Genomic DNA, 26,802 nt, shown 5'->3' with positions numbered 1-26,802 from the left:
AACCCCTAGTAGAGTTAGGGAAGGTTAGGTGTTCTCCTTTTTTTCATTTGGCTAATAAAAGACTATAGCCCCAACCATACCACCTGTGTCACAGTCTCAACCTTCTGCACCCTTGCACAGTCCACACCAGAGTGTGGAGGGTGGGCTGGTCAATGGCATCCCATGGGTAAATGTAGTAATGGTGATAGGCCGCTCTGCATATTGATTCATTCCTGAAGACGTCCGCGAGATGAGCTACTTCTGACGATCCTAGTTTGGCCTGGATCCTGGGTCCTTTGTCCTTGCATCATTGTCTTTGAGTATTCTGCATTGTGAGTCATCTCTCCAGGTGTCTGCTTTGTTGACCCCTCTTTGTCTGGGTCCTTGCTGGGTCATGGTTCTGAGCCCCTTCACTTGGAGCCCCGAGCCGCTGCTAGCTGGACCTACGCGAGACACCCAAACTCCTCTGTGCACCTGCCTCAGCAGCCAGCACCATGAGTATCCTTCCCTGGGCCCCGAGTTCCTGATCCGGTCATTTCTTTCATTCTCAGGAGTCACATGGGTTTGAGAGTAGTGAGACTCTGAGAGAGTTGTATTTAGAAAATGCCATGCATTGTAAGATCACACACAGTTAAGATAGCAGCCTTGTCATAATAAGATGTTCATATTATGATAGGCCTCTTGTTGTCTTGTTAATTGACTAAACCAATACAAAATAATGTTAATAAAACATAAATTGGATGCATTGATGACTCTGGAGCCAGATCTCAATTTAGGTTGATTTATTCTTCTTCGTATATGATCAGGTCATCAATACAACGTATCAGTAGGCATTTATTAAGATAACGTAGTGGCATTCACCGGTCATCCATCCTCACTGCCTTTCAGGTCTAACTGCTCACTGAGAACATTCTCTCATCTTTTAAACCAGGGTTCCACCTGTGGCATCACTCTGGATGCTCATGGTATTAAAATAGGGATTCTCAGAGTAGGATTTCACAGGTTATGACCCCTTCCCTTACTCCTGATCTTCATTGTCTGGGATGGATCTTATGCTCCTTCTGCAACCAGCTCTTTCTGGCCTGCTGCTTCTCAAAATCTGGACTGGAACTGTTCTTTCAGGGGCCCCTTTGGTTCCCCTCCTGATTGGTTTCCTCTCCTGCTGCACCTCTAGGGTAAAAGGAGAACTTAGCTGTCATTGCCCTATAACCGTAGCAGACCTATGGGGTTTATCCCACGGATGGCTATGGAAGAACCTTTGGGAATGCTTCATTTTAAGTAACTTGCACAGGTACGTCACTGTACGGAGACATTTTTCGTTGGTCTCCTACGAGGTCTGTCATGCAGCAAACGGTGAGGACCAAGTAGGATGCCAAGATCAGGTATTTCATTCACTAGTTTATTAGGTAATATGTACAGTGGCCTAACTAAAAAGTAACTAGGAACTTCCCATAAAAAAGAAAATATAGTAACGAACTGGTCAGGATGGTCCTCTCCACGTAAGTGAATTTTCCGCTGGGTGCGAACAGGTCCCCTCGGTTCTGGCATCAAAGTCCCAGTTGTTACTGCTCTTAGAAGGTGTTGCTTCACCTCCTTACACTCTGGCACCGTGGGCTCATGGGGTTTCTTAACCCTCTTCCTTTCCAGGCCTTTAAAGTTCTGATTAGGTTGCACAAGCGCCGTCTTCCCTGGCATTGCATCCTCAAGGGGTTCCCAAGCCCTCTTCTTCCGATGGCGGCAGGTTTGAACTTTCCTGGGTCCCATAGCCCTGGTCTCCTACAGATCCCAAAATTCCTAAGCAGCCTGGTTGCTTTTCATAGTTCGCAGGGACAGCTAGCGAGTGGTTCCTTGAGCAGGGTGGCTAAACCTTACCCTTCTCCTCTCTGTACTCACTGTACTCTCCCCTGACCTGGTCTTGTTCCTCTTCCCAGGCCTAGCACCTCCTTGTTAGGTTGGTCTTCTGTTTTGTGTTCCTAGGAATGGCCTGGATTCCATGTCTTATCCTATTGGTACGTTCTTGCTTTGTTGGTATATTTTAAAGTACTTATTTGACGATGTCTTTTGATCTAATGCAATATTGAATATATATGTGTACATATATTTGACTGTATGTTACTGTATATTATATATGGCGTATTTTATTGTGTATGGGGCAAAGTCCCTCCTCCCCCAAGAGGAAAGCCTGGCTGCTCTGCTGTGTTACCCATTGTGAGAGTCCTGCTCTAACTCTGTGGACACCCCGATATCCCACTCAGGATAGCGCTCTGCACCCCCCTCACTAAAAAAGCTGTGGTGAAATCTCCCTAAGAGTAGCAAAATCCTGACATGTCTAATTGTAAACCTGACAGCTGGCGACCCTAAACCTAACCTACACCGCCAAACTCTTAAAAGGATACTGTCAAGCTACAGGCAAACCTTGCAGTGGTATTGTAAATAACCTTGCAGTGGTATTGTAAATAACCTTGCAGTGGTATTGTGAATATCCCGTGTCCCTGTATCTAGGAAAGATACTCATAGGTTGTACATAAGTAACTTAACTCTTCCCCTGAAAAAGTCAACATATGAACCCCAAGCCACAGTCAATCTGTCTCAGTACATGTTGTAAATCTGTTTCCCTAGGTCTGTGTATGTTGTGGCCAAACCTACCCCATTTCCCATAACTGCTGGGCGTGTGCTCAAGTAAAACAGCAAAACTCTGATAAACAATGCACCGTGAGATTATAAAATGTAAAAATAAGTTACAAAAATGAAACATTGTTCTTGAATTTGTCTGGCAAACATTAATTGTGACTCTTCTCACCTGCTTTCCGTCCTGACCTGCTTCTTGTCCCCATTTGCGCTCTGTGCGGCCCTGCCTCTTTCCTCATTTCCCCGTGTTTCCTGCTCGCTCTCCTCACTTGCCCTCTCTCCTCACTTGCCCTTTCTGCCCTCTCTTGCCCTTTCTGTGTGCCTGCTTTCTTACCTTGCATTCTCCTGCTTCCCATCCCCTGCCCTGTTTGTTGCCTCACGTATCCTCTTCTCTCATGTTCCATCCTCACCTGTGCCCTCACATCACCTACACCCCACTCGTACAACCATCAACTGCTCCTCCCATTTCTTGTTCTCTCTCTCAATATATGTATGTGGGTGTGTATATGTATACACTCTCTTGTTTTATGTATATCTATATATATCCTTTTCTCTTTCTACTCTTGATCTTTTACTTCCCCCGTTCTTTCCTTCTCTTGCCTTTTCCCTGCTCCCGCTGATCTCTGATCCCTGGCTTTCTTCCCGCCTCGCCCGTCCCCCCTCCTCTTAGTCTGCAGGTACACTGTCCATGAGCGCTGCGCCGGCAAAGCGCCCTCCTGCTGCATCAGCACCTACGCCAAGTCCCGCAAAGATGCCAATGTAAGTCCTGCTGGAACTCAAGATCCTGCCTCAACACTTGCCGGACTACCATGTCTAAGTCCTCTCTCTCCCTCCACTTCACCACCAGCTCTCTGTCCCCTCTCTGTATCTATCAACCCTCCATCACCCTCTTTTCCATTCGTCGCACTCTAGCCCCTCCAAGTTGGGTGACCTGTTCCCCCTTTCCATGATCCATCTCTGAGCCTTTGCCCCCACACTCCCCTCTGTGTCTGTTTTTCTTGTCACCTTTGGCTTTCCCTCCTACCTATTTCATTATTCTCTTGGTTTTTAGGTCCAGACCCATGTGTGGGTGAAGGGAGGATGTGAGGCCAGCAGGTGCGATGAATGTCAGAAGAAAATTAAAAGCTTCCAGAGTCTGACAGGTTGCTGCTGCGTCTGGTGTCACATGAAGGTGATATCACACGCGTCTCTCTAGGACAGGCCGTCTTTTATTTCTATTAGATTTCTGTTAAGTGAAGATGATGTCACACGCACATCTTTAGCAACATGGCTTCTGCCTGTCGCTATGATCATATAGGAGGGAAGCCATTTGCGCCCTTGTTTGGCTGAGCTTCTACCTGGGTTCGCATGAATGTTATAAGCTTCTATGATTGGCAGAACCTATGGGACATGCCATCTGCTCTTCTGATTGGCAAGGCTTCTTTCTGTGTATTGTATTTTCCCTGTGGCCTCCTATAGGCAGATCCTCTGGGTGTGGGTTGCCGGCTGGCTGCATTGAACTTGTGTGACATTTGCTTTAGTTAACTTATTTTTTTGGGTAGACATGAAAGAGGTGGGAGGGCTGTTTGTTCCCGATGTGGCATGAAAACGATATCAAGTTTTCTTCTGGTTGGTACCAGATATGTGCCTGGTGTTGCATGCATGTTGTCTCGTGTACCTCCAGTGGACAAGAGTTCTGTGTGTTTCGGGTGTCACGCCTAGGTGATGTAGTGGGTTCCTCTTATTAGCAGGCCTTCTTCCGGTGCCTGGTGTCACGTGGTGTCATGTGGGCCCCTGATTGGCCAGGCATATTCCTGCATAATGATCTAGCACCAATGGGGAGTACTTGAGACCTCCTAGGTGATGGAAATGAAGGTCTGCTTTGGAGTAAGAGGAAAGAAATGATCTTCTGTACAGGCCCTGACTGCTCTCCTTTCCTTCAGGTGCATGAAGAGTGCGCCGCGACTGTGCCACAGGTCTGCGACTGCGGGCCCCTAAAGGACCACATCCTGCCCCCAGCAGCCATATATCCCGTCATTTTGGTGAGTGTGAACCCACAGATGAGAATGCGCTTAACTTCCATAAGCCATATGTTAGATGAGTGTGGGCCCCTGAGGCATACTGCCCCCTGCAGCCATCTGGACAGTCCTCCTGGTCCATATGGGAATCAGAGGGTGCATCCCCTGCCCGGGCAGACATATATTCTGAAATCCCGATGATTGTGGACTCCTGAGGGATCACTTTCCTTGCCCTTAAGACAGATCCTGCCCAGCATGCTGCTGAGTGCATCAACTCTATTGTGTCCAGACCAGCGGGTATGCAAGGCGTATGTGCCCGAATGCAATACAGATTGGGCACCTTGTTCACCTGCCCTGTAGAAGGGAGGGTTCATGAATCCAAGGACAATGGCACAGTGAACCCCTCAGATGCCTCTTGATATCTGCTAACAGCTCTTGAGCTCTGGAGAGCTGAAGCCTGCTGCTCAGCCCCTTCCTATATATTTTGCGCTCTGAAACACTTGTGTATGAGCGTGATATAAATAAAATATCCTATCATAGGGGCGCAGCATGATTTCCGCATCCTATACCCCCTCATCTATACCTCCAAATACAGCTTTATATGATTAATACAGATCAAGAAATGGCTCAGAATAACCCATCATTGGATGGGCTGTAGGCAGACACCTCAAGTGAGATCAGCAACTCCTTCTGAATTATCCACCCTCCAAACTGGCTCCCATATAGCCCCTATTGCTCACCCTCAAAGATCTCTGTGTCTAGCGAAATGATTTCCCTCACACTGCGGAGACCAGCATAGCCATCAACATTCACTCCTGGAGGTGGTCTATTGCTCGACCAAAAATTGCTCTAACTAATTGGGGTTCTTTTTTTTGCTCGAATTTTACCACCAAAATGTAGATGGGGGTTGGGGGCAGGCGATAGTGGTGGGTGTTTGAGGAGTGGTAGTTAGAGGGGGTTGCGGGGGTCCCCTCCACCATTTTTTTACAGTGCCCACCCAGCCGAGGGATAGCCCTAGTGTGCCACCCCGAAATATCCCAGATAGCTTTCTCTATCCCTCCAATTCCTGCTCTGCTTGCCTGGATAGCCCCCTCTGTAAACGGCATCGCGCGGCTAGTACTGATACAGTGCCACATGTCCAACCCCATTGGCTGCTTCAGATGTCCTCAGTGTAGGGCTGAACTTAAGGCCTCCCCAAATATAGAATCCAGTCATGTGTTAAAGATAGCCAGGATGTGTTAAAGGTAGCCATGATTAACAAGTAAACACTTAAAAAAGACAGACTTGTGGCTGCATTCACAATGAATCAGGCATCTAAAAATAACACATAGAATGCACACTCTTTTTTTTTTTAATGTGCAAGTCAACTTTTCACCAAGGTAACGCACATACTTCTGAGAGGCGGTGCTCCAGCACACATGATGCTCTGGATACACAATGTGTACATAAGTGCTCGGTGCGTGGACCATGTGGGTGCTGGGAGTGCATTTCACAGTGACAAAGGGCCCGTTATCCTGACATTATCAATTCTATCACAGTTTGAGGGATAGAAAGGGAATGGAATGGCAGCAGCGGTTCATATTGTTGCTATTCCAGTTAGGACACAAATGTACAGATGGGTCAAAAATGGCTCTTTCTGCATTGAGCATCCTTCTGCACCTGTTCCAAAAATGATCAGTGGTATGCGTTACTTTTAATTCGATTTTAATGTGTACGACGTTCATTCATCACCCGTTCCTTTTCACAGAGTTTTTTGCAGTCCGAGTTTCTGCTGAAGAAACTAATCGAAAAATATGGGGGGGTAAAGGAATATAACGGGTGTGGGGACTAGGTTGGTCACCCTGAGTTACCTGGGGGAGCCCAGTCGTGGACTCCCTGCTCACTGTGCTCAGCGAGGCACAGCTCCACCTCACTGATGAGGCCCAACAAGGCTGAAACACGTGTATGGGGTTGCTGTTGGTACTCTTGTTCAGAAGGAAATTGCCATAGCATTTCGGTGCTGGACTGCTCATGTGGGCGGGACAAAGACTGATATGCAAATAGATATTTCCCATCTGTGAATGGTACAGTGAGCATAAAGCAATGGCAGCGGACTCTCAAAGTGGGAAAGAACCACAGAACAGGTTATCACGCCATGTTCTTTCTGGAGAGGGGCGTCTGCTACCTTTTTTGAAAAACTGGGTTGTAAATAGCTGGGAAGGTGGGGCGAGTTTCTTTGGCAAAAAATCGACGGTAAAAAATGCAGCGGAAATAAAACAGGCGATGGAATGGCATAGAACCCATTTGAACACAATCAGTTTAAAGGGGGGTAGGATTTTAAAAAGGCGAGATAATGATGGAGGCTGCCACACTGAGCAGTCGGGCCTGATACTTGGTTATGCACAAGGTCACTGCTGCAAAGCCAAGTAGGCCAATCCATAATAAGTGTGTTTGAGAAAGATTTCCACATAATTCATTTCAGTGGACATTCTATGCATATTTGTTGGTAATTCTGAAAACCTGGCTTGCTATCAGATGGGTATGTCTTAACAGCCCCATGTCCAGCCCCACAATGCTTCACTGATCTGGCCCTAACGCGTCAACTCGCAGAACTCCACAGAAGTCCCCGGCACCATGTCAGGCGGCCCCTGGGCATGCCCCCACCGCTTTACTCGCCCTGATACCACCGTGAGTGTCCTGTCAATAGAGCCCCAGATTTTCTTTCTTGCAACCCATGGCCTGTTCCTGACTTTTACTCCTGTGTTTCAGGAGAGACAGAACAGTCAGAAGAATGGAGGGGTGCCTACACACGAGGCCTCACCGGCTTCCAGCACACCTGATGGGCAGGCACTGCGGGTAAGAAGACCATTCATGCTATCAGATGCGCATTACATGTTTGTCTCCTAACAAGACATGTGAGGAGGCCGGTTTTTGTTTGCTTCTGGTGCAAGGAACCAAAGATCATTAGTGTTAGGAAATCAGCATGCCTGCTGCCCGAGCAGCCGCAATCTGTCTGATGCACTCAGAAGGTCCCAATTACCAAAATGGGATGCCCCAGGAGATAGAGCATACTTTCTCTTTCCGGAGAACTCTGGCGGGCCACTGGATCATTGAATGGAGCTGGGTCCATTGGGTTCATAGGAACATGTGAAAACCTTTATATTAAAAGACCATATACAGAATATTTTATAACAGACATTTTATAGTGAATGCACTTTTTGGGGCGGTTTCCCACCAAACCCGATTCCCACCCCTAAAGACCCACCCGACCATTTACAAAAAATATTTAACCCTTTACCCCACCCCTAAATGCATTCATTATAAAAGTTTTCGTTATAAAATGTTCGATATATGGGCATTCTATATGAAGGGTTCGATATAAACACTGTAGAATGTGGGCTGGCAGGTTCTGCTGGCCACTCCCAGGTTGTCCAATTGGTTTGAGCAAGAGAAGTTTGAATGTAGAATTTCTTATTTTTTTTTTTTGTGTTTAGTCAAAAGATTTTTACAAAATTTAAAGTTTCTGTCTTTTGGTCTGTTGTGAAAAAACGAAAAATAAGAAAAGAAAACGGCTCTCTAAAAATGTGCCTTCGTTGGCCAGTTTATGGTTTCCAAGATTTTGTAGGTGGCTATTTGCCATTGCGTTTTGTCGCCGCCAATCAGACGCAACCAACATATTTCTTCGTCCGCGATGGTGAAGTCTGTGAAGGTTGGTTTTAAGTATCGATTGCTTATATGTTGGTTTGAGGCACATTTTAGGAGGAAATGGCGGATTGTTTCCTTTTCTTTTGTTGCACAGAATCGGCAAAGGTTGTTTTCCGATTTGCCTCTTATTGACAAAATCTCGTTTGTCGGCAATAAGTTCAGACGGGCCCTCATCAACATATCTCTCCCCTTCCTGGATGGGAACTTCTTTATGTACTCTTGTAGTTCATTGAGTTCTTTCGTGTTTGATGACAGGTGTAGGGTTAATTTGTTCTTTCCTGCTGTCTCCAAAGTATTTATCCAGTCAAGTTCTTTAATTTTAGTAAAGATTCTCTTTGGGTTCTTTATTAGTTGTTCTTCGCCGCCTGTACCTGTTCCAGCAAACTGATGTTTTCTTCTTTCCATTTATTGAGAGTTTTACTTGTGTTCCTTTCTATTTCCAGGTTGATGAGGTAGTATATGGATGGTGGCTCGGCCGCCCGGCATTTCCTGAACAGCCTTAAAGACGATTGTGAAACTGAACTTCTAAGAGATGGTAGACTGAGCTCTCGTCGGATTGAGGCAATTGGGGTCGAGTTAGGGAGTGTAAGAACTTTGCGCCAAAACTTTGCCTCAATTTTTGTCCAAATGGGTGGTGGTAGGTTCATCATTGCATCTCCCCCATATGTTAGTGTCGGCATCACTTTTTTCTTGTAGTGTTCTAACACTGGGATCAGCGAGAATCTCCCGAACTTTTTATCTATGGCTCTAGCTTGGGCTGCCAAGTTGTTGACTTTGGTCAACAGGGCCAGTTGCATAGCTTTGTCTTGTGAAGAGCAGTCCAGAATTACTCCTAGGTATTTAAAATCGAACACTCTCTCAATCAATGATCCTTCCAGTTTTAGTCTCAATTTTTCTGTTTTCCTGGTCGATTTTTCTAATACTAGGAATTTTGTTTTCTTTACGTTTATTTCCAGTTTGTTTTCTTGCATGTACCTTTGAAGCTTTGTCAATTGGCGCTGCAGGCCTATTGGTGTATGGTCCAATAGGACCAGGTCTTCTGCGTAAAGAAGTCGCATTATAGGGGTTTTGCAGGTTTTTGGAGGAAATGCTCGAATTTCTGTGTCCTCATCTTGGATGTCACCGATAAATGCCAGAAATAAGGCCCGAGCCAGTGGGCACCCCTGCTTCACTCCCCGTGCTGTTGGAATGGGTGATGACAAAAGGCCATTTTGGTCAAGTCAAATACGTATAGAGGTGTCAGTATACAGTGCCTTGATCGGGTTTAGTATGGAAGGTGGGCAATCCCAGGCTTCAAGTTTGGACCATAGACTGACCCTGTCTATACGATCAAATGCTTGGGTCAGATCGATGAACGCAACAAAGATTCTCGTTCCCCCTTCCAATACTCTGTTTTTCAGCACGTTTAACATTAGAATGTTAGCCGTCGTGCCCAAGTTTTTTTTAAATCCCATTTGGAATGGGTCATTGCAAGGGGATTCTTCCGCCCAGACCTTGAAGCGGTCGAGGAGCATTGAGCCAAACACTTTACCTATAACATCCAGGAGAGCAATAGGTCTGTAGTTTGCCGGATCCTTTTTGTCTCCTTTCTTGAATATAGGTACCATTGTTGCTGATTTCCATGAGGGTGGTATCGTTTTCAAGTTGGAGCATCTGCCGAAGATTTTACTTAGCAGGCTGGCCCACTCATTTTGATTCGTTTTTAAATCAACGTTCGTAATCCCATCGGGTTTGGGGCACGAGAATTTTTTAAGCCCATGATCTTTAGTCAGATTTCCTCTGGGTCGTCTATGCTTACCCATGGCTCTGAATACTTTTCGCCTTGTGGCTTTGAGTGGATAGTTGGTCCCAGGTACATGGAAGTGTAATGTTTTGTCCACGTTGTTTCTCCAATCTCGCTTATGATGGTGTTTTCTTGCGTTTCGTTAACAGCTCTTAAAGTTCTCCAGAATTCTTTTGTATTTTCGCCGCTTATCAGTCTTAGGATATTTTCATCGTCTTGTTGATAGAGGGACAGTCTGTAGCCTTTTACCCAGGCTTTGTAGAGTTTAGTTTCCGATTCCGCTGCTCTCGCAGCCGCTGGAGATCCTAAAGATTTTGCTTTGCGTTGTGTTTTACGCAGTGCCCGACGTTTCTCCACCAGTATTAAATCGTACACATGTCTTGGGGGGTTTCCCCTCTTCGTTTTTGTTGTGTGACTCTTTTTGAACTTCGTCAAAAGTGGCGTATAGTCCGTTTTGTTTATGCCCAAGTGGTTTGGCATTGAGCAGAATCCATTTTCTATTTCCTCAATGGAGTCGCTTGAAAGGTGTAGGCGATTTCCCTTCATGTTAGTAACGACGTGGTGCTCATCGTAGTCGTTCCAGGGGCTTGTTGACATCCAGGTTGTTGACAGGGGATTATGGTCACTTGCTGTTACTCGTGTGATTTCAAAGGCTTTCGTTATTGCCAGTATTGGTTCGGTGACAAAGATGTAGTCTATGGTAGCCTTCGATTTATTTCTTTCCCACGATGGCGGGTGCTTCGAATCTGGGAACGCTTCATGCAAATTGTGAAGGTTTCTTGAATTCATCAATTTGACCCATAGTTTGCCACGTTGTTTGCCTGTTAAGCTTTGACCTTGATCCAACTCCCTTTCAACCAAGCCCATGCATGTGGCGTTCAAGTCACCACAAATGAGGAAGTATTTTACCAAGTGGTCAGCTAGCACCTCGTCTATTGCGGCCTCGATTTTTCCTATATAGGTAGCAGGCTCTGTGCTTGCTGGGTTCCAGTAGGTGTTTGCAATGATTAGGGTGTCTTTTTCGTAGGCTTTTTTGTCGGTTTTCTGTCGGGTTCACGACGCCTTGACCATCAGAATCGATTGGTTTCTGATCAATGTTTCTTCCAGTTTGATCCCGCAGTCCTTTTTAGATGCAATCAGTAAACCCGATGAGGGTCTTCCTCGACACCCTTGTTTAGCTGGTGCAAGGATGACTTCAAACCCCCTTATTAGGGGGGATTCGGTCAGCCACGTCTCTTGGAGGCATATTAAATCGTATGACCGCAGGTCCATGTCGCTAGGAGACAGTAGGTGGATATGTCCTCTTGTATTCCACAAGCACATTTTTAATTCCTGCTTTTGGAGGGTCGAACGATGTCTGGCGTGAAAAATGTGCTCGTCCCTCACTGGTTGCTATTTTTGCTTTTTTTCCCTCAGAGTTTTGGGCAACCAGGACCATATACCTTTCATGGGTTCACATCTTTTTTGTGAAACTCGGGGTTATCCTGGCACTGTTAGGTTTTTTTGTTTCTTTTGTCTTTATGGAATTTTCGTGGTTTTTGTTTTCTTTGGGGGCTGATTGATTTTCCCCCAGTTTCCTTTCAGGTTCCAGGTGTCTTGCTCTTTCCTTATTGTTTACAGGAGATTTCCCTCGACCAGTAGTTGTTGTGGCGCTTTTTAGTTGTTTAACTGTTTGTTTTTCCCTGTGCGTATTGCGCCCGTTTTTTCCCGCCTCCTTTTTGTTGTCTTCTGTGCTTGTTGCTGATTGCACTTTAACCTCGTAGCCCATTTCATCCAGCTCTTCACTGCAGTCAAAGATCAAGTTTTTTAACGTTGTTGATGTTAAGTGGAGCACCGTTTTTGCTTTTGAGTTTACATGGCTGGGCTCTACCACAAGCAAGTCTTCCGATTTTATATGTTTCAACTTTTGAATGTATTTAAAAAGTTTTAACACCGAGTTTCGATTCAGTGTTATCTCATCTCTGTTTTCTTTCACTTGTGCCAGCTTTATGCGCCATTTTGCTTTGTCCACTTTTTTCGGTTTTTGGTTGTATTTCTGCGTTCTGGATCTGTAACAAAAAATCGTTTCCCGTTTGTCCTGTGGTGAACTGAGTCACTTTTCAGCGTTGTTTTTGTTGTAGTTGTTCCTGGATTGAGTACGAGGTTTCCTTGGTGATGCACTCCTGTGAGCTTTTCCTTTGTGTTTTTGCTCATCCCGTCTGTCTTCTGATCTCCTTCTTGATTTACCGTGTTCACCGTCTTTCTGTTTGAAGGAATTATGTCTTTGTTCTTTTTTCCGATGTCTGGGGGTCTGGTTGTCTCTAGTTCTGGACTTTGACCTTTCTTTTTCTTTTTTTGTTTCTTTCATCATCCTTTTCGGATTTATCTATCTTTCTGTATCAGTTAATCTGACGCCCTTGTTCTTTATACTTTTCTCATTTTCCCTGGAATCTTTTACTACTTTTTCTCCAGTCACTTCTTCGTGTCTTCCTACGGTTACTGTTTTTTCTTTTTCTGTATGTAATTGTGAGGTTGGAGCTTCACTGGGGCTGTATGCCTTTGGGCTCGTAGGGGTGTTTTCTGGCGGGTATTGACTCAGGTTCATCAGTTCTTCATTGTCAATGCGATCAATTGTTGATGGAGATAGACTGGAGTTTCTTTTTTCTGAAGATTCTAGGTTTTTTGTTTGCCACGAATCTGGTTCTCTGGCTTTCCTTTGTGGTGTTTCCTTTTGATTTACTGGGTGTGTGAAAAATTGGAAGATTCCTTCTTCAGTTTGGTTTCCAATTGTGAGTTGACTTTGAGTTTGTAGGTGCTTGGCTTACAGTTGATGTTGATTTCACCCCTTTATTTGCACACTCTTTTGGTAAATTGTTTGTTGTAAGATCAATTGTAGCAATAGTTTGGGTCCCCGTTGTTTTGCCCACCACTCTTTGTTCTTTTTCTCCATGATGCTCTTTTTGTCGAGAGGACGAGCCATCATCGTTTGCTTTAGCTGTGTTTGTTTTTCTGGCTTCCAAAGCCATGACATATGCTTCTAGAAAGATGACTTTTCTGTAAATCATCGCTTGGATGCTTGTATGATCTTTCAAAGAATCAGCAATGGTTTTGTAAAGCTTCATGAATGGTGCCAATGCAATGTTCACTGATGACATAATTGACAATAAGTCCATTTCTTTTTTTGTTTTTTGTTTTTGTTTGGGGGGGTCTGTCGGGCTAGTCAGTTGGTGTGCAGAAGCTCTTCTTGTGTGTGAGTCGGTTGACGTTGCAGTCTGATTTGCCCAGTGGCCTCAGGGTGATTATGCTGTTTCTGATGGGTCTCTTCCTTTTCTGTTTCTATCAGTTTGGGGGCTGTGGTTGTCATTTCCCCCATGTTCAGGTTTAGATTGATTTGAGATCTCGATGATTTGTCTGGGTTTAGTTCGTCTGTGGCTTCTATAGATGGCCTTTCTGTTATCATGCTCTCTATTCAGGGTTTATTAAGCCCTGATTGGTTAAGTTTTTCAGGCAACAGCATTTTGTTTGGAGTTTTGTGAACTTTATCTGTATTTGTTCCTTTGGCGGTTTCTAGATTCAGGGCTGGACCCTCTGGGGGTGAAGGTGTTGCAAAGTTTGACTTACAAGAGCCCTCGTCGTTTTCTGTTGTTGAGCCATTGGAGCCATCGATTTTGGCTATTATAAGACTCTCGTTTTGGGGGGTGTGAGACTTTCTTTGGCTCTCAGGGGTATCAGCCACCGTTTCAGGCTCTTTGTCCGAGTTTCTCTTGTCTTCCCCATTATCGGAGTAATTTAGCGGGTCCAGATTTAACTGACCTCTTAGTAAGTTCGTAGTACTCTTTTGGGGAGGCGTCGAAGTCAGTGTCTCCCCCTCCACCCTCTCTTGATCACTTATTTTCCTTGTGCCTTATTCCTGCCTTCTAGCGCTGGTCTTTTGCTAAGTGTCAGGTTTTCGCTTACATAGTGCTCAACTCTGCGTAGTTTGGCTACTTGTAAGCAATCATTTAAAGCTTCCAGTATTTCCAAGTCTGTAAGTTACTTGTGATAGGGCTCATTTGCTACTTTTTTCCTTCTATTTTCCTGGAAGTAGTCTTTTATGGAATTTTTAAATGACCCTCCTTCCCCTCTCTGTGGCCCGTTTTCATTTGTTTTGTCCATCATTAGCCGAGGTGTTTTTTGTGGTTGTTCGGGCTTCTGGGACATTTTTTTTGTTCTGAGGCTAGTCTTATTTTTCGCTGTTTTGCAGCTCTTGTGTTTCCTAAAAGTCAATGATCTTGTTCTCTTTCTTTTCTTTTTGTTGGAGTTTAATTATAATTGTTCATCATTTGTTTCTGAGACCGGGCTGATCTCTGCAGGTTCCTCTGCCATTTCCTCCGCCTCTTTGTGAATGAGTGCCGTCGTTTTCACCGAAGCCCACAGAGCCGGCGGTGGTGGTCCAGGAGTATACAACTCTCTATCGGGCTCCCCCTGCCCGCTCTCCTCAGGTGGGGGCCCGCCGCCTCCCCTAGCTCTGCCTCTCCAGAGGCCGTTGTTGCATCCTCCTCCTTTCCCCTCCCACCCTCGGCGTCATCCACACCCGGAAGCCCTCCTCCGAGAGCTGCCGTTGTGGGGCTGGGAACGCCCTGTGGCGCTCCGAGGGGGGGAGGGAAGAGCGGAGGACTGAGCCGGGCCGGCGAGCCTGTCTCCTGCTCCGGGGCTCGTACTCTCGTCGGCTCCTCCGCCGAAGGCTCCAACCTCCTCAGCTATGCCCTCCCGCCCCGTCAGCCCATCCTCGCCCTCCAACGCGGGGCACGGCCCCGCTTCGAGGGCCGTCTCCGCGGGATCCTGCGCTGCCGCAGGCTCGGAGTGGCGACAGGACAGATTTCCGGCGGGCTGGGGCCTCAGCTGGACCGGCTTCCAGGTTCTTCACCCGCAGCACTTCGGCCGCTCCTCCAGGTAATGATGGTCGTCGCTGGGGGACGAGTTGGACTGTGTTGTGGTCTTCCTGGGCCTCTTGTGGCTGGTAGTTTTTTCTTTTGGTGGGTTTTATCATTGTGATGGGCGCTTGATCTTGCCGCATCAACTGGTTAAGTGTGCCCGCTTGAGGCAATCCTGTCTTTGCCACGAAGTGTTCCTTGCAGGTAGTCACTTGATGTTTCTGGCCCAGCTATTTCTGGCTATGTTTGGCGCTTCTCAGGCGTCTACCTTCTTCTTCCATCTCTTCCTCTATCGAGGAGTCGTTTTGATCAGTGTCAATGTCAATTTCTCGCCTTTCTCGGTTTGCCCTTGCAGCCCTGACAGTCATGACTGCAGGACTGCCACTCTCCGTCCACTCCGCGTCCGCTTCGCGGATGTATGGGGTTTATGTAAGGGTCCTCCCCCACAGCAGACCAGTAGAAATGGGTAACAGGCTCTCCGGACTCTCCTGCAGGACTGCCACTCTCCGTCCACTCCATTTTAAGGATTTCCTTATTGACACAGATTGACATTGTCAGTAACAGCATGCAAATGTTACAGCACAGGGGTTGCCCCCGACGATGAGGCCAATTAACACAGCATGAACATTTCCATGTCCATGCATGTACTAGGCAACATGCATGCCGGCAGACTCCAAGAAGCACACATTATTCGGTTATATCAAGTAAGATGATTCCATCTTCCCTGCATGCAAACAAGAGGAGAATTCAACTGGACTTAAAGGAAGAGTGAAGAATAAAATCCACTTTATGTTGGTGCAAGAACATCAACCTGATAGTGACAAGCCCCCAACCATGTGTGGACTATGAGTTGTGGTCTCATGGTCACACCCAACAACAACAACTTTATTTTATTTCGGTTAATAACCATAATAGTACAGAACAGTACACAGACACCGAAATACAACAAATACCAACATCATTCCCAAACAAATAATATATATATCATCATAAAACAATTAATGAATACGTTAAGATAATAATCATAAAACATTGCTCTTTGCAGACAATATATAATCACATTCTTAATCAAGGTTTTTTCAAAGGTTTTGACATTTTATTTTGAGCAATTTCAACAATGATTCCTATTGTTACCCTTGGCACAGCTTGCCATGTACAGTTAGGCCACCCATACACTGATGGGAGGGGGTTCCTCTGACTCTGGCCACCCATACACTAATGGGAGGGGGTTCTCTGACTCTGGCCACCCATACCCTGATGGGAGGGGGTTCCTCTGACTCCGGCCACCCATGCCCTGATGGGAGGGGGTTCCTCTGACTCCGGCCACCCATACGAAGATGGGAGGGGGTTCCTCTGACTCTGGCCACCCATATCCTGATGGGAGGGGGTTCCTCTGACTCCGGCCACCCATACGAAGATGGGAGGGGGTTCCTCTGACTCCGGCCACCCATACCCTGATGGGAGGGGGTTCCTCTGATTCCAGCCACCCATACGAAGATGGGAGGGGGTTCCTCGGACTCCGGCCACCCATGCCCTGATGGGAGGGGGTTCCTCTGACTCCGGCCACCCATATGAAGATGGGAGTGGGTTCCTCTGACTCCGGCCACCCATACCCTGAAGGCAGGGGGTTCCTCTGGCTTTGGCCACCCATACCCTGTTGGGAGGGGGTTCATCTGACTCCAGCCACTCATACCCTGAAGGCAGGGGGTTCCTCTGGCTCTGGACACCCATACCCTGATGGGAGGGGGTTCCTCTGACTTTGGCCACCCATACACTGATGGGAGGGGGCTCCTCTGACTCTGTCCACCCATACCGTAATGGGAGGGGGTTCCTTTGACTCTGGCCAACCATACCCGGATGGCAGTGGGTTCCTCTGACTCTGGCCACCCATACCCTGATGGAGGTGGTTCCTCTGACTCTGGCCAAGCATACAGTGATGGGAGGGGATTCCTCTGATTCGGGCCGCCCATACCCTGATGGGAGGGGGTTCCTCTGACTGGCCACCCATACCCTGATGGGAGGGGTTTCTCTGACTCTGGCCACCCTCACCCTGATGGGGGGGGTCCTCTGACTCCGGCCACACATACCCTGATGGGAGGGGGTTCCTCTGACTCCAGCCACCCATACCCTGATGGGAGGGGGTTCCTCTTACTCCGGCCACCCATGCCCTGATGGGAGGGGTTCCTCTGACTCTGGCCACCCATACCCTGATGGGAGGGGTTCCTCTGACTCTGGCCACCCATACCCTGATGGGAGGGGGTTCCTCTGACTCCAGCCACCCATACGCAGATGGGAGGGGGTTCCTCTGACTCTGGCCACCCATACCCTGATGGGAGGGGGTTCCTCTGACTCTGGCCACCCATGCCCTGAAGGGAGGGGGTTCCTCTGATTCCGGCCACCCATACCCCGATTAGAGGGAGTATCTCTGGCTTTGGCCACCCATACCCTGTTGGGAGGGGGTTCATCTGACTCCAGCCACCCATAACCTAAAGGGAGGGGGTTCCTCTGGCTCTGACCACCCATGCCCTGATGGGAGGGGGTTCCTCTGACTCCCGCCACCCATATCATGATGGGAGGGGGTTCCTCTGACTAAGGCCACCTGTGCACTGATGGGAGGGGGTTTCTCAGACTCCGGCCACCCATACCCTGATGGGAGGGGTTCCTCTGACTAAGGCCACCCATACACTGGTGGGCGTGCATTCCTCTGACTGAATAGGCCTTTGATAACCGTGCAGCCACCAGAAGGTGAATGATTAATGTGTTTCTCGTACCGCTAAGATAATACCCTGCTTCATCATCTGAATCTCATAGTAGCCCAACAACAGGGTCGAGAGAAAGGCCAACATTCGATGTTCAGTTTATTTGGGACATGAACTCCTTAAAGAATGTTTGCATCATTGGACAAGTTCATCCTATTTGCAGTAGTGTATGTCTCTCTGACAACCCCCCAGGGAGAGGGGAAGAGGTAGTATAGATGTTATTTAACCATACAGGCACCAAGCGCCATCTTACAAATACTTAAGAGCTATTATTTTTAGTCTGTGTGCAAATTGAGGTGGAAGGTGTGCTGGAACGAATAGCATTGAGGGACGTGTCTCACTGTGGGATATAGTATCCAGCTCCGTCTTCAATAGTCTAAGGCTTCCATCAGGAAGGCCAGGCTCTCTAGTAGGTTTAAGGCCAGCACCTAAATCAAGCCTCCAAGCTTATCCCGGCCCCACCGCTCCTGCAGTGCTCTCAGATGCTTCAGTTTGGACTGGCCTCACAGCCCTCTGTGTTCCTCAGTTTACCTGGAGTCTGGTGTTGTTTGTAGTGCAGTGCCCTTCCTCGCTCGCAGCTCACTTCTCCTTTTTTGCTTTCAGTTCCCTGCTTTTATAGACTTCCCTCCTGAGGCCCGGACCTATCAAAGTGAATGACTGTTTATGCTCCAGGTCACCATCTGTTAATCCTCTAGAAAGGCTGTCCTTCAAAACACCTTCATTTGCCCTAACATTTTTGCGTCCTCAACATCCTGAGCCTTGTAGACCATCTTGGTTTTGGACACAAGTCCCCTTCTCACTGCTCCGGTAGATCATGTTTCCTCTACAGTGTCCCAGGAGTCCACCGCCCCACTCTTCTCCATGTTCTGACTTATCCGTTGCATTGGTTAAGTGTTCATTGTGATCGCTCCTGCTGTACGGGATCCCACAATATGGCTCTGTCTGGAGCATTCTTCTCTCACTCTTGCGTGTCTCGTGTCTCAGAGTTCCCTTTCATTCTTCTATGAGATTCCTTCCTGCAGCACAGGGATGTCACAGCACTTTGGAGGACGGCACCTGGGATTTCACTTCCTTCCCTGATTCTGGAGAAAATGGTCTTGTGGTGGGGGTGGGGGGAGACCCAACTGGTAACTCTGCCCCTGCAGGTAAGGGCTCCTAGGTTCTGGACTTTCTGACTTGTTCCTGGAACTGCTCTGTGGGGTTAATGCAGTAGTCCCCTTAGCATTGGTACACCCATCCTCTACCCATCCATAAGCAGGGTCAACATATGTCTTGGCCTTCTGAAATTGCCTATTAAGGATCGGGATGATCTGGGCACTTGGAAGGGGACTCTTCACCTCCCATCCTGTACTTCCTCCAGGAAGCTCATGTCTCTTGTAACAAGACCTGGGCCTAAGATTTCCCTTCATGTTTTGGGACTGGGTGAGGCACCAGACTTAGTCATGGCTATTAAGAACTCACCTCCATGTGGCACATCACTAACCAGCTGGTGGTTGGTCAGGCACTAACCAAATTGCATGAACCATCAGGGGTTCTACCATTGTTCGATCCTTTGGCGGTTGAGCACCACTCTCTTCATGAACCGGACCACCTCCTTCTCAAAACCTGACTGGTCCCTATTGCTAGATCTGACAAACTCAGGGGCAGAGTTGCTTCTGCTCTGTTAATCCTCAGAAGCCAATCTTCATGGATAATCAACCAGTCCTTCCTTCAGCTCCTCCGGGGCCAAATATGCCAGGAACTCCTCCTAAGAAGAGGTTGATACAATGGACACTGCCAGTCCCGGTGAATGGCCAGGCATGTGAGGTTCAAGGCCTTTGGGACCATGTTCAGGGTGTCATCCGTACTGAGGCAGTCAGACATACTCATCTTCATCACTCCTCTCCCAATTGTAAATGTACCAAGAGGTGGTTCATAACATTGTTCTGAGGTGAAGTTTCCCACAGACAGATTTAGGCTGTACAGGGCACTCTAACAAGTGTCAGTTTCAAGCATCCTGGAAATGGAAAGGTCATAATTCTGTTGGGAATGCCTTTCTACTCAATTGGTTGGAAAGGTCACTTTCTACTTTCCCTACAATGCTGTTAATACACATGATTCTGAAGGTTTAACACAAACTCCACAATGCTTACGACTTCCCAGACTGGCCACACCAGCTTTGGTTCGCCGATTCTTCTTGGACTGTATTTTCTGGGATTTTCCATTCATGTAAGAGCTTCTGTTGCAAGAGAATGGGTTGATTCTCCATCCACCACTCTGTTGCTCAGTTTGATATCCTGGTACCTTATGCTAAGCAGGGAATTTTGAGACACAACAGAAATGATGTGTGTGGCCAGGAAGGATCCAAGTAGGGAACCGTAAAAGAGCTGAGCATATGGCCCTTTCGGTATCGTGCATGCAATGGATGGGGATGCAGAATAACTTTGACACCAAATAATCAAACCAACTCAGGAAGATGGCAAAGGTACTGTTTTATTAACAATGATCTAAAACAGGGAGTTACAACCGACATCAACGGACGTTTGCTCAAGCTCTCAGTGCATTTCACAGAAAAACATCCTTATATGCACAAAATATTTCTGACGTGATGTCATACTACGTGGCAAATACGAAAAACCTATGAGGGATTGTGATACCTTCAAGGGAAACATCTAAGTATACTTTCTATAAGGGCTGGGATTGTGATTTGCTATATACTGTCAGGTGGACAACGTATGCCTACCTCTAAAACATGTCATCTTCAACACTATTAAGTACATGATATATCATTGGCTCGCAAACCATAAGGCCCTTCGTTATATGGCCCGCTATAATTGGTTGGCACGCTCGTGCCATGTCTAGAACATTTGGTCACTTAGCAGCACGTAAGCTCAGACCCAGGTGCCAGGAGGTTGACTTGACTTTACCTCCCCACCCAATTAGCCTAACATCTCTCATCACCCATGCCTTCTGCCATGAAGATGGTCTTTGAACTTGGCCTTGCAAAGTATTCTTGTCTGTGGGAATATATGGGAGTACAGGCTTTCACTATCGCTTCTCTAGAACTCCACGCTCCACTATATTTCCATCCTTGGTTCATGTGACAGGAGACCACGATTTGGTCAATTTTGCAGCATTTAAATGTCTTAAATGAATATAACTTGGCACTCTTGGTGGTCTTTCTTTGCACCTTAACAAGGGATGATTCAGCTTTGCACGTTCACTGCTTTCAAGAATAGATAACCGATCATGGCTGCATCAGCTTTAATACCAGGCCAAACAGCCTCGCCATTCGTTTCCACGATCTCGGCTTATTCTTGCTTCAACACAGTACTCGCCTTTTCTCTCCATCAGTCCTGGCTTACTAAATTCATGACACTGATGTCCAGTTTCCATACAATGGTGGCTTTGCCTGCAGTCTATTCACTACATATAGCCAGTTTCTAGGATTACCTAATCTACCTGTGTTACAGCATCTGTACAGTTATTGAACAGCTTGCATTTTCTGTAGTGCTTCACACACATGCAATCTTCCTTTCACATATGAAAGTTTACTGGATTCTTAACTTCCTCATCAGTTTCTGTAAGATCCATGCATTCTCTTTAGCCAGTATTCTCAAGGCGTCATGCTAATCTTTTGTGACGTCACCAGCTCCTCTTTTTGTTCCTTTTCATATTCCTTCAGGGAGTTCCTCCCTCAGATTATCGTCTCTTCGGGGATACATATGATAGGGTTTTCTCAGTGGGTATCTTCTTTCGAATACTCGCCGTGGTATGGTCACGACTGCTGGTGTTAAGCATGGCACAATCTCAGGCTTCCAACATATAGGAGTTAGGGGGGGTTTCCTGTAGAGGCATGTAATTGCTCCTCTAGAGAGCATGTAGATACATTTCTGTCATTGGGCTCTGGGCAATGACATCAACACTTTGACTGCGTCTATAGACAATGGGGGTCATTACGAGTTTGGAGGTAGCCATGGTCTGCCTCCAAACCCATGTCTAGGTCCGTGGTGTCGGAATGGGGACTTACCGGGACATTCCGACCTTGGCGGACTCGGTAAATCCCCATTCTGAATACAATTCCCCATTCCCATTTGAGCCCCCATAGGGCTCAATGGGAATGGGGAAGGAGCTAATAACGGGCCCGCAAATAGCGGGCCCCTTATTAGCTCCTTGGTCGCTTAGCGGCTCCGGCTAAGGGACCTCAGAATGCGGCAGTAGGGGGTTAACGGCACTGGAATCCTTACCGGTGCTGTTAACCCCCTACCGCCGTACTCAGAATGAGGCCCAATGTCTTTTGTGTCTTATTTGCCCAGCCTTGGTATCAAAACGGACTCTATCAGTGTCATGCATGCTGGACGTGGTTCTAATGCTGGACGTGGTTCTACCTCTTACGCTCATAGAACAGCTAGACCGTTCTATTCCAAATGGCGGTTGTTCGATGCATTGCCGGGAAAACGACGTCTGCACTTTTCACGTCGCTAAATTCACGTGAATTCTGCTTCATCACGTGAACTACGGCATTACGTATGTAAGTAGCGTGGAAACTTCACTCGCTGCTTCTGATCGAATCATTTGGCGTTGTGTAGCTAAACCTCCGATCTGCGTCCTTGCAGTTTTCCTCAGCTGCTTCTTGGGCCTTCTATAGCGTGTTTTCCGCCACACGCTGATTCCTGGAGCTGTTTGTTCGCGTGTAATTCCACACGTGCATGTTGTCTTCAAACGCGGCTGTCCTGGGCTGCGTGTATTCTGTTAGCGTGCAAATCCACAAGCGCACGTTGTCTTCAAGCGCGGCGGACCTGGGCTGCGTGAATCCTGTTTGCGTGTAATTCCACACGCACACGTTGTCTTCAAGCGCTGCTGGCCTGGGCTGCTTGAATCCTGTTTGCGTGCAAATCCACAAGCGCACGCTGTCTTCAAGCGCGGCTGGCCTGAACTGCGTGAATCCTGTTCGCGTGTAATTCCACACGCACACGTTGTCTTCAAGCGCTGCTGGCCTGGGCTGCGTGAATCCTGTTCGCGTGCAATTCCACAAGCACACGTTGTCTTCAAGCGCGGCTGGCCTGGATTGCGTGAATCCTGTTCGCGTGTAATTTCATACGCACACGTTGTCTTCAAGCCTGCTTCCAAGACTGCGTGAATCCTATTCGCGTGTAATTCCACACGCGCACACTATTTTCTTCGCGGCTGTTCAGAACCGCGTGTACTTTGTTTTTTCCACAAAAGGGCGCTATTTCCAACTCCTGCACCTGTGAAATTAACAGGGGGATTTATTCATTTCTATACTTTTCTCTACGTGGGAAGGAAGCGTTTCAAGGACTGTTGGAAGGTGATAGTGAACAGTACTTTGGACGCTATCCTGTGGTGCATCAACCCGGTATCTAGCGTGAGCCTCGTTCCGTTCGGGATAAGTCTCCCTTACTAATCTTCCCTTCCTTGACGTTTGTTCTACTTCTGGATTTTCCTCAAGAGACTTCTGCTGGATTCTTCTACCCTAGTCATAAGGTCAGTGTGTGAATTAATGCCAAATACTGTTCTATCATAGAGAGCCGATTTGGGGCAGTTTCTTATGATACTTTATTTTGTTCTAGGCTGACTTCCTATACTTTACCCACGCCCTTTCCAGTGATCCATCTCTCTGCCTGTTTCATCGGTCAGAGAGTTGTATCATTTGGAAGGTCTAAACTTGACTTCACAACTATCAAATTGTGTGAATAGGGATCCGGAAGACCCTACCATCTGTATCCTTTTGAGTACTGTATCCTTTTCAGTCAATACTTTGGTGCTTTATGACAGAATCAGAAGCCATGGAGGGTACGGATCCTTTAACTGTTTTGACTCAGTTGATCAGCGATTTGAGAAATGAAATGGTTACGGCACAGGACATGTTACGGCACCGTATGGACGTTATGCAAGACGCCATGCACGCTAGTCCTCAGGGAGCACAGGTTCCAATGGCCACTGCATCTGGATCTGGGACTATGACACCCCCACAGGAAACTATTAATGTGGTTATGCCCACTCAGTTTCCCTTGGCTCCCCCGGAACGGTTCACAGGTGACCCCAAAACCTATAGAACCTTCGTTAATCAGTGCCGACTCCATTTTCTTTGTCGTCCCACATCATTTCCTGACCTAACCACAAAAGCAGCATTTGTGCTTTCCCATTTAGGGGGTACAGCTGCTGCTTGGGCTAACCCTTTGTTGGAAACAAATAGCCCTTTGTTATACGACTGTGATGATCTTTTGGCTGCTATGAGTAAAGTCTTTCACATGCGTTATGCTACTCAAGCCATGGATCTGGAGTTACTTAATCTACAACAAGGCAGTCAACCTCTTTTGCCTTACATTGCCCGATTCAATCAACTAACAGCCGAAACTCAATGGCCTGAAGGCAAGAAAACGGCTGTTTTCTACAAGGGTCTTTCAGAAGAACTGAAAGATGCCTTATCTACGGTTCCGGTGGTTCCTACGGGATTCACAGAGTTGCTCGATTTGGTTCTACAAATCGATACCCGAAGAAATGCTCGGAAAGGAGAGAAAAAAACATTCTTACAAGCATCGGTTCGTTCGGAGGCATCGGCAGTTCCCTCGAACGACCCTGAACCAATGCAGATTGGCGCTGTGAGAGGCCGGTTGTCCAATGCAGAAAGAGAGAACCGAAGAAAGAACAATTTATGTATGTATTGCGGTTCATCCGAGCATTTATTAGCGACATGTCCTAAGAAACCAGTCAAGCGTTCGGGAAACGCCAAAACTCGACAGTAGTAGGAGTCCCTGTGTTGAGTGTTTCATCGGACTCCAGTACCATTCCTAATCACGCACCTATAGCTGTCGAGGTGACGTTACGTTGTGATGACCAAGAATTGGTTTCCAAGGCCATGGTTGATTCCGGAGCCACTAACAATTACATAGACATCACATATGCCAAGAATTGTTCCATACCCCTTGTAAACAAGAACAAACCTGAAACGGACGGATCTGTTTTGACTTCTGGTATGGTAACCCAGGAGACGGTACCTGTTCAGATGACATTATCGAATAGTCATTCGGAAGAAATCGTCTTCGATGTCATAGCTGCTCCGTAGTACAAAATAATACTTGGTCTTGCCTGGTTAACCCTTCATAATCCCGCCATTGACTGGGTTTCGGGATTGCTCCAGTATCCTTCAATTTTTTGCAATGAACATTGCTTTACCAGTCAGGAGGTGTCAAACAATTCACATATATTGGCCTCTATGGGGGGAGCTTCAACTATTAGTGTGGTACATCAAAGCGATACTACCATACCATGCGAATACACTGAGTACGCTGATGTTTTTGATAAAGGCCAGGCAGAACAATTGCCTCCACATCAACAGTATGACTGTCCGATTGAATTGATTCCTGGAGCTAAAATTCCTACAGGTCGTTTATATTCATTGACTCCAAAAGAAGACGTTGTGTTGAAAGAATACATCGATAAAGCTCTAGCGATGGGATTCATACGGCCATCGCAATCACCTGCTGCATCTCCTCTATTCTTTGTTCCGAAGAAAGAGGAAGATCTAAGGCCTTGCATTGATTACAGGGCACTTAACGACATCACCATAAAAAATCAGTATCCTTTACCGCTGATAAACGTTCTATTGGATCAATTAGGTACTTCCAGGTACTTCACTAAATTGGACTTGCGAGGAGCATGCAATTTAGTTCGCATTCGTGAGGGCGATGAATGGAAGACCGCTTTCAAGACGCGGTATGGTCTTTACGAATATTTGGTGATGCCTTTTGGTCTGTGCAACGCTCCCGCTACTTTTCAGTTCTTCATGAACGATATTTTCAGGGATATAATGGACCAGTTCGTGGTGATCTATTTGGATGATATTCTGATTTATTCATCGTCTTTTTTGGAACACGTCAAACACGTTTCTACAGTCTTACAAAGACTCATGGAGAACCTTCTTTTTGTGAAAGCCGAGAAATGCGTCTTTCATTCACTGGAAGTGGAATTCCTGGGTTACGACATTACCAATCTAGGTGCTCGAATGAGTCGTTCCAAAGTGATGGCCATATTGAATTGGCCTATTCCGCACAATGTCAAGTCATTACAGTCTTTCCTAGGCTTTGCAAATTTTTATCGCAGGTTTATTCGTTCCTTCTCCAAAACAGTAGCTCCTTTGACGGCTTTAACTAGTTCCAAAGTTCCTTTCTGTTGGAACCAGAATGCCCAAGCATCATTCGAGATGTTAAAGGAAGCATTTACCACCACACCCGTGCTTCAACATCCAGATCCATATTGCCAGTTTATCGTTGAAGCGGATGCATCCAGTGTCGCTACTGGAGCGGTGCTCTCACAAGTTTGCACAGAAACCAAGGAGGAGCACCCAGTGGCTTTCTTCTCTCGCAAACTTACCCCATATGAAAGAAATTACACCGCCACTGAGCGGGAATTACTGGCTATCAAGGATGCTTTCCGAGAATGGCGACATCATCTTCTTGGGGCCAAACATCAGGTGTTGGTGTACTCTGACCATAGAAATCTTCAAGCATTCAAATCTATGAAATGTCTTACGGCTCGACAGGCCAGATGGCATGTCTTTTTTGCTCAATACGATTTCCAGGTCACATATCGTCCTGCCAGAGAACACGTTAAGTCGGACGCTTTGTCTCGTATTGGTGAGGAGGCGAAGGAAGAAGCACAGGTGCAAAATCAGTTGTTGGCAGATCATGTAATATGTAGTTGTTCTGTTCAACCATCCTTAAAAAACAAAGTACAGGAGTGGGTGAAAAATCATCCACAAGTTATCCAGGATATGAATCTGGACGTACATAACGGTTTACCTTTCACACAAGGAGTGCTCTACTTACCAACGTTTTCGACGCGGAATAAGGCCCTCAAGTGGAATCATGATTCCTTGATCGCAGCCCATCCTGGACAGAAGAAAACACTAGAGCTGCTTAAAAGATGGTGTTGGTGGCCATCCATGACAAAAGATGTCATAAATCATGTATCAACATGTTCTGTATGCATCCAATGCAAAAACACTCCTGGTAAACCAGTGGGCTTACTCCAGTCCCTACCTGTCCCTAACAAACCATGGGACATGATATCTATGGACT

At 46.8% G+C, this 26,802-nt stretch overlaps 1 protein-coding gene across 4 annotated transcripts in view; it reads left to right on the top strand.

Annotated features, from left to right (window-relative positions):
* Positions 1–26,802, top strand: part of DGKA (diacylglycerol kinase alpha) — a 542,794-nt gene that overhangs the window by 392,520 nt on the left and 123,472 nt on the right. For 3 of the 4 annotated variants that reach the window (XM_069653799.1, XM_069653797.1, XM_069653800.1), the window contains 4 exons: positions 3,278–3,366; positions 3,659–3,778; positions 4,530–4,628; positions 7,353–7,439. In XM_069653799.1, coding sequence (XP_069509900.1) covers positions 3,278–3,366; positions 3,659–3,778; positions 4,530–4,628; positions 7,353–7,439 — 395 coding nt within the window. The remainder of the gene's footprint in view (positions 1–3,277; positions 3,367–3,658; positions 3,779–4,529; positions 4,629–7,352; positions 7,440–26,802) is intronic. The other variant, XM_069653798.1, reaches the window with a different exon arrangement.

This window comes from Ambystoma mexicanum, chromosome 3q, assembly GCF_040938575.1.
Source record: "Ambystoma mexicanum isolate Mex_15411 chromosome 3q, UKY_AmexF1_1, whole genome shotgun sequence".
NCBI lineage: Eukaryota > Metazoa > Chordata > Amphibia > Caudata > Ambystomatidae > Ambystoma > Ambystoma mexicanum.
Note: the sequence above shows the minus strand (reverse complement) of the source record. Positions and strands in the feature narration are given on the sequence as shown.